The sequence below is a fragment of the Otolemur garnettii genome, unplaced genomic scaffold (assembly GCF_000181295.1).
Source record: "Otolemur garnettii isolate 467f Iridium unplaced genomic scaffold, OtoGar3 scaffold00013, whole genome shotgun sequence".
NCBI lineage: Eukaryota > Metazoa > Chordata > Mammalia > Primates > Galagidae > Otolemur > Otolemur garnettii.
Window position 1 is genome coordinate 16,167,313 of NW_003852408.1, and position 10,097 is coordinate 16,177,409.

Sequence of the window (10,097 nt, forward strand, 5' to 3'; positions counted from 1 at the left end):
AAAAAAAAAAAAAAAAAGAGATTGTTAATACTTCTAATGAATTGTAACCTTAACTCACACTTCCCTTTATTTGGACTTTAAAAATGTACTTCTAAAACATTCTCGTTCAGTCTGGGCATGGTGGCGCACACCTATAATCCTAGCATTCTGGGAGGCTAAGGCAGGAGGATCCCTGGAACTCAGGAGTTCAAGACCAGCCTGAACAAGAGTGAGAACCCATCACTACAAAAAAAATAAAAAATAGCCAGGCAAGGTGGCGGGCACCTATATTCCCAAGTACTCAGGAGGCTGAGGCAGGAAGATCCCTTGAGCCCAGGAACTTTCAGGGACAAACAACACAATTTTTAATAAAGAGTATGACAAAGCTGTACATGCGGCACCATTTGTAAGCAAAAGTCAGAATCACACATAACCAGTAGAGGACTGGTTACAGTCCTGGGACAACATCAGGAGACTGCCTCACACATACACAAAGTTCCATTCAGATTAGGAATGGCCAGATTTACCAAGAAAAGAAAAATAGAATGCCCTATTGAATAGTTTTTCCATATTAAATATACTCCAAATATTGTATAGGGGCATACTTGTGACAAAAAAATGTATTTGTCATCTGATGTTTGGATTTAATTGGATGTCCTGTGTTTTATGGGGCAAATTTAATCTAGATGTTACTAAACTTGCCATCACTGTCTGGGCACTGTTTTTCTGTTAAGGTGTTGAAATGAAACTGATCTATGTTCATTTAGATTTGAATACCATGAATGTGCCTATCTGATTTTAGATAGAACTGCTAAATTGATATTCCTAAAAGATAACCCAGAATTTTTCCCCAAAAGCTTCTAAGGCTTTGTACTTCAAATTAGTCACTGTATAAGCAGAGAGTTTGCTTCCTCTGTGTACCTACTCAATTCCTATATTATTCTAGTACTCTACTCAATTCCTGTATTATTCACAACTCCCTCAGTTGTATGGGATAGAAATAAAATTTAGACTTAGCTTAGGTAAAAATCTAGGGCGGTGGTTCTTTAAGTGTGATTTCTGGACCAGCAGCATCAGCATTTTACAGGAACTTGTTAGAACTGCAAATTGCGTGGCCCCACTGTAGATCTGTTACATCAGAAACTCTGGGCACAGGGCCAAGCCATCTGTGTAAGCCCCCCAGGGTGATTCTGGTACCGACAGAACGCTGTACAAGGGGCATGTTAGGTTGGATGTTGGCAGGAAGCTGCTTCACCTTTGTTTCTGTTTCCTTCACGTCCACCTGCATTCTCAGGCAGACCTTCTCTTCATGTGGCAAAAAGAGTACCAGCAGGAGAGACAGGCCAACACTTGCTGTTCCTAAATCTTCAATGAGAGAGTGTGTCAAATCAACCCAGAACAAACGGCTACCAGTGGCAGCAAGTCCCAGAGAGGATCCTCATTAACTACTTGAGTCTCGGGTGCAGTTGGTTAAGAGGCTTGGTGCCTGTGGCTCAATGGCTAGGGCACTAGCCACATACACTGGAGCTGGCAGGTTTGAATCCAGCCCGGTCCTGCCAAACAGCAATGACAACTACAACCAAAAAATAGCCGGGCATTGTGGCAGGTGCCTGTAGTCCCAGCTACTTGGGAGGCTGAGGCAAGAGAATCACTTAAGCCCAAGAGTTTGAGGTGACTTAGTGAGACTCTGTCTCAAAATAAATAAATAAATGAAGTTGGTTAAGAGGAGAAATGTAACACCACATGTATTCATTATTGGAACTAACCAATGAACACTCATGTGCACAGAGGGAAGTAAAACTCAGTGGAAATCAACTAGGAGGAGGAGGAGAAGGAGAAGGGGAGGGGCAAAAATCTACCTGCTGGGTACAGTGCACACTATCTGGGAGATGGCATACAGATAGCCAGGACTCAAGCGTTGCAAAGCTGTTCCATGTAACCAAAAACACTTCTACCCCCTTAAAATTATGAAGCTTTGAAAACAGAGACAAATGCTCAAGAAAAGCTGATTATAATGTTATTTATTTTCTGTCTTTCAAAGGCATTCTGGAGCTGCAAGAGAAGGTGTTTACAACCTCACCAAATCCTTAGCCTTGGAATGGGCCTCCAGTGGAGTGAGGATCAATTGTGTTGGGCCTGTGGGTAAACATTCTATGTGGAATTGTTGACAAATCCTACTTTTCAGATTCCATTTGTGATGTTGATAGAGATTTTTGTTAATATGCACATATACTACTGAGACTTTGACTTTAAAACATAGATAAAATCAGAAAGTCTGATTTGAAGACCCAGCATGGCGGCTCATGCCAATAATCACCAGTAATCATAGCACTCTGGGAGGCTAAGGCAGGTGGATTACCTGAGCTCAGGAGTTGGAGACTAGCCTGAACAAGAGCCAGACCCCAGGTGTTGTGGCAGGTGCCTGTAGTCCCAGCTACTCCGGGAGCTGAGTCAAGAGAATCGCTTGAGCCCAAGAGTTTGAGATTGCTGTCAGCTGTGACACTACAGCATTCATCACCTGGGCCACTGAGTGAGATTCTGTCTCAATTAAAAAAAAAAGAAAAAGAAAGTCTAATTTGTATTACAGGAAGTATTCTCATTTTTTTTTTGCAGTTTTGGCCGGGGCTGGGTTTGGACCCCCCACCTTTGGTATATGGGGCCGGTGCCCTACTCCTTTGAGCCACAGGTGCCACCTCAGGAAGTATTTGATTTACAGATTGTCAAAAAGGTTAAATTAAGCCAGTGGGTCTCAATCCAGACTACATATTAGAAGTATCCTTAAAATGTTTGTTAAACAATAGTAATATGTGAAGTTTATCCCAAGTCATAAAGTCTAGGCCTTTATATGTTAAAAAACAGTCCAGAAAATTCTAATGTACAGTGAAGGCTGAAAAGCAGTGCTTTAAGGAGTGAATTTTTGGAATAATCAACACTGTCAGATGTTCTCATTTTACTTTGCTGTCTTCCCTATAACCTGCGTTGTAGTGATGAATCCATAATAAACAGCTTCATCCTGTAGCGTAATAATGTTCTTAAGTTCTTAACAGTGTTCCTGACCTAATAAGCTCTTGATATCTAGTGAAAGATACATAAAAGAATTCTTGAACAATTGAAATTTTGGCTTATTTTGTTTGTGATTTCAATCCAGGTGAAGAGACAAGAGAACGCTGCATTGTTTAAGTGTCACACAGCCATAGCTCAATCTTGCAAAGCAGAGAAGTCTAAGTGGGGTAAAATAGAGTCCCCTGTCCCAGTGTGCCAAAGGCCTTAATGATCTATGATGTCATGGCAGCACTGTACCTCTCTCATTTACTTACATTATTAAGCTCTTAAAGCAAGACTTTCATAAAAATATTTAGGGCTCATCTGGTTATTAAGGAAGAGAAGGTCACAAAAATGAGCATTCAGGTAATTCATTTGTGGATAGTGGTTAACTGTACTCCTTTGACAATATTGGGAAAAACTAAGCCACTAATGTTTGATATTAGTCAATAGAATGCTTGATATCTTTACAATTAAAATGCAATTTTAGATACTTTATTTTGTTTCTGTTTTATTTTTAAACACAGGGAACAATTTATTCCCAGACTGCTATGGATAACTATCCTTCTGGACAAGAGTTATTTGAAGGGTTCATTAAGAATATCCCAGCTAAGCGACTTGGTGTTCCCGAGGAGGTAAGGTATATTTGTAGCATTGACTGGAATTACAATGCTTTATATTTTGGAAATTTGTAGCATTTGGTGTCCTTTTTATGTGGTCTGGTTATTTGATCAAGATTATTTTTCTCACTCCCACTAAAAAATGTTAATTCATTAAAAATAGTATTAATAAGAGCATGATATGTTAACATAAATAACATTTTTAATGTTTTGACTAAAGCATATGAAGTTGTAAACACCTTCTCTTGCAATCTGGCTTTATGCAAATATATAGTTGTAAAAGGAAGGAGCATTTTAATAGACTTTTTAGATAATTGGGAATATTCTTTGATTTTCTTAAAGATTAGCTGCAATGTAGAATCCCACATCAATGAACTTTTGTACTCTTTTACATTAAAATCTATCTCATAAGGCCGGGCACAGTGGCTGGCTCACGCCTATAATCCTAGCACTTGGGAGGCTGAGGCCAGTGGATTTCCTGGGCTCACAGGTTCGAGACCAGCCTGAGCCAGAGCAAGACCCCGTCTGTAAAAAATAGCCGAGTGTTGTGTTGGGCACCTGTAGTCCCAGCTACTCTGGAGGCTGAGGCAAGAGAATCGCTTAAGCCAAGGAGTTTGAGGCTGCTGTGAGCTATGATGTCACGGTGGCACTGTACCAAGGGTGACAAAGTGAGACTCTGTCTCAAAAAAAAGAAAATCTTTCTCTTAGTTTAACTGGATCTTTTTACCCATATATGATTTTGTAATATCAAACATTAGTCTTTTAGGAATTATAGCTTCACTGAGTTAAGTAGATCTTCTGAATGTTGACATACAATTCGTTATACACCATCAAAAAAATCACTTTTTTTTTTTTTGAGACAGAGCCTCAAGCTGTCACCTTGGGTAGAGTACTGTGGCATCACAGCTCACAGCAACCTCCAACTCCTGGGCTTAAGTGATTCTCTTGCCTCAGCCTCCCAAGTAGCTGAAACTACAAGTGCCCACCACAATCCCTGGCTATTTTTTGGTTATAGTTGTCATTGTTATTTGGCAGGCCCAGGCTGGATTCAAAACTGCCAGCTCTGGTGTATGTGGCTAGCGCCTTAGCCGCAGAGCCAAAAGATCACATTTGTTAGTAAGTCCACTGAGAAACCTGCAGAAAAGTTGTTAAGTTTCATGGTGGCAGGTGCAAGTTTTCCAAAATTCTAATTTTCCCTTTTAAGCTCAAATATTGTCATTAACAACTGATAGTCCTCATTGGTTTTCTTTTGAAGTGGGAGTCTCACGTTGTTTTTGAAAAAACTTTCCAAATACCAACGTGTGAATAACTGCAGTTTGTCAGTAGTTCTTTCAAGTAAAAAATGGTGTTCCCTGAAAAGAACTCAGTTCTCCTTTCAGTTGCACATTCCTCTCCTTGAGACAGAGCTTTGTGGGTATGTTTCTGATTTCACCACTCACAATATTAAAAAGATGTGAACTTGATGGTTGAGATTTAATACAATTAATTTTTTGCTGTGCCATCAGGACATTCTAAAGTATAGTTGGCTTTCCCCCCCTCATGAGCCAGTGGAGACTATAATGACTCCGTAGTCTAATGACTAATACAATTTAATGTTCCTGCTGTGATTCGTGCTCAGGCTCCAGCACTTTTTCCCATCATTGCTTTGGTACCATTGGTACAAATGGCAACACAAATGTCAACACAGTGAAGAAGACAAATAAGAACTTAGTAATTTTGACCTTGCAAATCCCCTGAAAAGGTCTTAGGGCTGCCTGGCATTTGACCTGCCACATTCCTTGGAAAAGTCTGGTTGTGAAGGGGAGAGAGAATGGTGGCTGCAGTGAGATCAGAATCAGGAGAGAGTTTTGTCCCCTGACTGATTGTGTCTCAGAGTCTGCAGGTGTGCAGAATTTTCACATCAGGCCATTGGCTGCCTATGTAGGACTGAGTTGCCTCCTTTTAAGGGATAGCCCCTGGAGGAAGAATCCAGAGGGTCAGACTGTAGCTATAGTTTCAAAAAGAACTGCCTAGAGCTCCCTAGGTGTCTCTCAGTATCCCTTGGGAACAGAGTGCAGTGCTTGGCAGAGCCCTCAAGTGGCTGGAGAGGGAGCGTGTGCTGTTTTCACAGGTTAGGAAACAAAGGGCAGCTGAGGTTAAATCACTTTACCTTAAGACCTAGGTCATGGTCTTTCCGGCTATTGCAGGAAAACAGGGAATGGAAACCAACAGACACTTTGCACCAGAGCTAGAGGGAGGAACTTAATTGCCCAGGGAACTCAGCTGCTTCAGGGCATAAAACACTGAGTTCTGGGGAATTTTCTTTCTAAACTTTTTTTTTTTTTTTGAGACACTCTCACTTTGTGGTCTTCAGTAGAGTGCTGTGAAGTTATAGCTCACAGCAACCTCAAACTCTTGGGCTCAAGCAATTATCTTGCCTCAACCTCCCAAGCAGCTGGTACTATAGGCGCCTGCCACAATGCCTGGCTGTTTTTTAGAGATGGGGTCTCCTGTGAGCTCAGGCAATCCACCTACCTCAGCCTCCCAGAGTGTTAGGATTACAGGTGTGAGCCACTGTGCCCAGCCTTTCCGAACTCTTTTATACCTTATTTATTTATTTTAGCTCAGTAACAGTTACAAAGTTATAGTTATAGATGTTAGATCATGGGAAAGTTTTTAGCTAGCAGACAAAAAAAATCACAGAGTTAATGATTATATTTCTCAAGAAACCAGGGTGCTATCGTTTTTTACATAGTCTCTTTCAAGACTATTTCTGCTCAGTGTAAAGTTCTTTCTTATCTTTGGAGGAAGAGTTCTTCTGCAGCTGTCTGCTACATTCTCAGGACCACTAAGAAATGTAAGATTTATTTATCTTTCCTCTGCTGAAATTCAAACCCAAACATATTAATCTATAATCACTGTGGTCTTTAATAAAGGGAGCTACAAGTAAACAGATAACTGAGCTAAAAGAGTTATTACCCAGGTAGTAACATGGATACAAGTTGCTAGTCTCTAAATGTGTTTATTCACTGGTAAAACTCGAATGAACCAGTACTTCCAGACCATCTGTGAACTCTCTTATATGCTTTTAGAATGAAAGTTAAGAAACATATGTCTGAAAATATTACTATAGTGCCTAGTTAATTTGGTGTTGATAAAAAGTGCTTTGGTTCAATTTAGTTCCACATAGAACTCCAAAAGTAAGCCAAACATCATGCATATTTAGCTCTTTTTATATACACATTTTACCTAGCAGGGAGATTCATGTCAATTCAGTATTATTTAATGAGAGCCTAATCTATGGTTGAAACATTGTATTAGAAGGTGGGTGGTGCAAAATCTCATTAGGAGGGAGGGCTACAGAAAGATAACTTCATTCCGTAAACATTTGTGAAGTGCTTATATATGATCAACACTGTCAAAGGATGCGGCCATCACTCAAGATTTGAAACAAAATTCAGCACAGAGCTAACTTTATTACATATTTAAATAAGGAAGAGGTGTGCTGGTCAGGCACAATCTCTCTAAGAAGAGCTGACTACTGATCTTTATATTTTCTGGGAGGGAGTGTGGTTACTGGGATTTGCAGACTGGCGAAGGCTATGGTTACTTGAGTAAAATGGTGGTTGTTTGGCTAAAGTTTCAGAAAAGAGCTAATTGGAGTCTCTTCTTGCTGACTTTAGCAAAATGTGTGCCTGGGGTAAGTTGTCACTGATTTGATTAAACAAGGTGAAAACCAGCTCTGATTGCTACTTATTACCATGGCTCAGTCCAATCTGCCTTTCCTAACAGTGTGGGGGCTTTTAAATTATTAGCTCCAGACCAGGTCTGTCCAATAGAACTATAATAGCAACTTTTGTAGTTTTAAACTTTCTAGGAGCCACATTAAGTAAAAAGAGAGGAAATGAATTTAAATAATATAATTGACATAACCCAATATATCCAGAGCATTTAAACATGTGATCAACACAAAGAATTATGAATGAGGGATTTTATATTCTCTTTTCCATACTAAGTCTTCCACACCTGGTGTGTGTTTTACACTTGCAGCACATCTCAGTTTGGACCAGCCATGTTGAAAGTGGGTTTTTTAAGGCCCATATGGCTAGTGGCCCCCCACTTTAGTGCAGTTCTCGTATAGCTGCTAAGGAGAAAGTGGTGGTTGCCCTCCAGGCTCTCAGAGTCTCAAAGAGCCTTAGCCCTGGAAACACAAATTTATAGTGCTTTGTAGAGAGCCAGGATTGGGATGAGGTTAGCAAGGTGTGGGCACAAAATTTAAGGCCGCACTCATTCTCAGGGATGGCTTTGCAATCCTGAGAGTACCTCCTTATCCCCGAGGTACTTCATTAGCCTCAGCTTAGTCCTGGCCCCACTTGGGGGCTTTTAAAAATTTCAGATCCTAAGGCTCCACCCTGGGTCTTACAATTTCTTTGCTCTTAGAAGGACCTAGAAACCTGGAGTTTCAGTCAGTTTCCGTAGGGATTCTAGTACAGGTGTTTAGTTATTATCACCCTTTGGGAAATTCTGCTTCTGCCAAAAGCCTTAGATAAGAGTTCCTTTGCTGGCTCGGCGCCTGTGGCTCAAGTGGCTAAGGTGCCAGCCACATACACCTAAAGTGTTGGGTTCGAATCCAGCCCGGGCCTGCCAAACAACAATGACGGCTGCAACCAAAAAATGGCCAGGCGTTGTGGCGGGCGCCCGTGGGCCCAGCTGCTTGGGAGGCAGAGGCAGGAGACTCGCCTGAGCCCAGGAGTTGGAGGTTGCTGTGAGCTGTGATGCCATGGCACTCTACCTAGGGGACAGCTTGAGGCTCTGTCTCAAAAAAAAAGAGTTCCTTTGCAGGCAGTGAAATAATTTCTTTCTTCCTGGTTTTGGGAGTAGATGTTGCTGAATTCACCAGTTCACTGTCTGAATTTTTAGGGGATGCAGTGGTTCCTCTTGTAGAGACCTCCTGTTGTGTGTTGCTGGGTGTTTGGCCTGACAGGACCAGGGACTGAATAAACCAGAATGCCAGTTTATTGCTATCCAGGCACATTGACCATTGCAGCGGCCAGAATATAAAAGTCATGTGGTAGTGACAGCAGTGGGGTTGTGGTGGACAATGAAAGGTGGGAATGGAACTGGATTGTTTGAAATGGGAACGAGCAGAGATGAAGCACTGAGCTCGCTTTTGGCTTCTTCCCACGATGTGTAGCTCGTCTCAGCAACGTCAGGCTCCTTCCTAGCTTGCCTTCTTTCCCCTAGTCACTGACCGGATGCTCAGGTAGACCGAGGAAGCTGTCTGTGTACTGTCAGATTACGGCGCACACACAGGGGATTCATGTTACAAGCATGTGCTTTGAGATGGGTTGATGGGGAACGGGAAACAGACGGCAGTGGGGAGGATTTGCTTTTCTGTGTGTGCACAATTGTTTCTGCTTCCAGGTGTCCTCCTTGGTGTGCTTCCTGCTGTCCCCTGCAGCTTCCTTTATCACCGGACAGTTGGTGGACGTGGATGGGGGCCAGTCTTTCTACACCCATGGCTATGAGATACCAGGTAGGCACCAGAGGACTGAGTACTCATGGGCTTTACACCTTTTCATGTCCAGGTGTCCAAAGTGTCTTACATCATTTCTCCTGTAGAACATCAAAAGTTGTAAGATGTTTATATTTGTGATATGATTTTTGAAGGAAGTGTTCCTCATCACAGAAAATATTTAAATATCTTTATTGGCGGGGCACCCGTAGCTCAGTGGTGGGTTCGAATTTGTAGTCCCAGCGACTTGGGAGACTGAGGCAAGAGAATTTGCTTAAGCCCAAGAATTTGAGGTTGCTGTGAGCTGAGATGCTGATACCGGAATTTCGTCTTCAGTAGGTTCTTGATCTCAGTGATTCAAGGAATGAATCCAGACCACAGATCAGTGGTAAGACAGGATTTATTTACAGAAAAGAATACAAAGACACCAAAGCGAAAAAGCATTCTCGGTCCGTCTCTTTCTGTCTCTCTCGGGGTATATATAGGGTATATATAGTCACGTGGGGTTCTCTGTAGTTACACATAGCAGGAACACATTTAGCCGGCCTGGGTCCTCTATAGTTACATTTAGCTGGAACTCAGTAGCAAATGAATGGCTACAATCCCTTTCATTCCCAGGCCTAGAAACTTAAATCAAATTGACCAGGCCTAGGAAATGGGGGGTTCCCTGTTTAGCCATAAGTGCAAGGGGAGGGAGACCTAAGGCGCTGGTGTCTCCTCAGCAGGTGTCTGTCCCCTCTGGCTACTGGAGCCTCCTACTCCTACAGGGCTCCCCCGTCCCCCCAGCCTCCAGCCAACTGGTTCCTTTGCCGGCTACCACTGCACCAACACCACCTGAAGGCAGCAGGTCCACCCCTCAGTGCCATCGAGTTGGCTGAGGAGCCACCTGTCCTGTATCAGTGCCACCACACTCTATTAAGGGTGATAAAAATGAAACTGTCTCAAAAAAATAATAATAATAG

The 10,097-nt window shown here is 42.2% G+C and overlaps 1 protein-coding gene across 1 annotated transcript in view; it reads left to right on the forward strand.

Moving 5' to 3' along the window:
• Positions 1–10,097, forward strand: part of PECR (peroxisomal trans-2-enoyl-CoA reductase) — a 35,302-nt gene that overhangs the window by 19,627 nt on the left and 5,578 nt on the right. Inside the window, exons 6-8 of the mRNA XM_023510371.1 lie at positions 1,993–2,117; positions 3,549–3,656; positions 9,045–9,156. Coding sequence (XP_023366139.1) covers positions 1,993–2,117; positions 3,549–3,656; positions 9,045–9,156 — 345 coding nt within the window. The remainder of the gene's footprint in view (positions 1–1,992; positions 2,118–3,548; positions 3,657–9,044; positions 9,157–10,097) is intronic.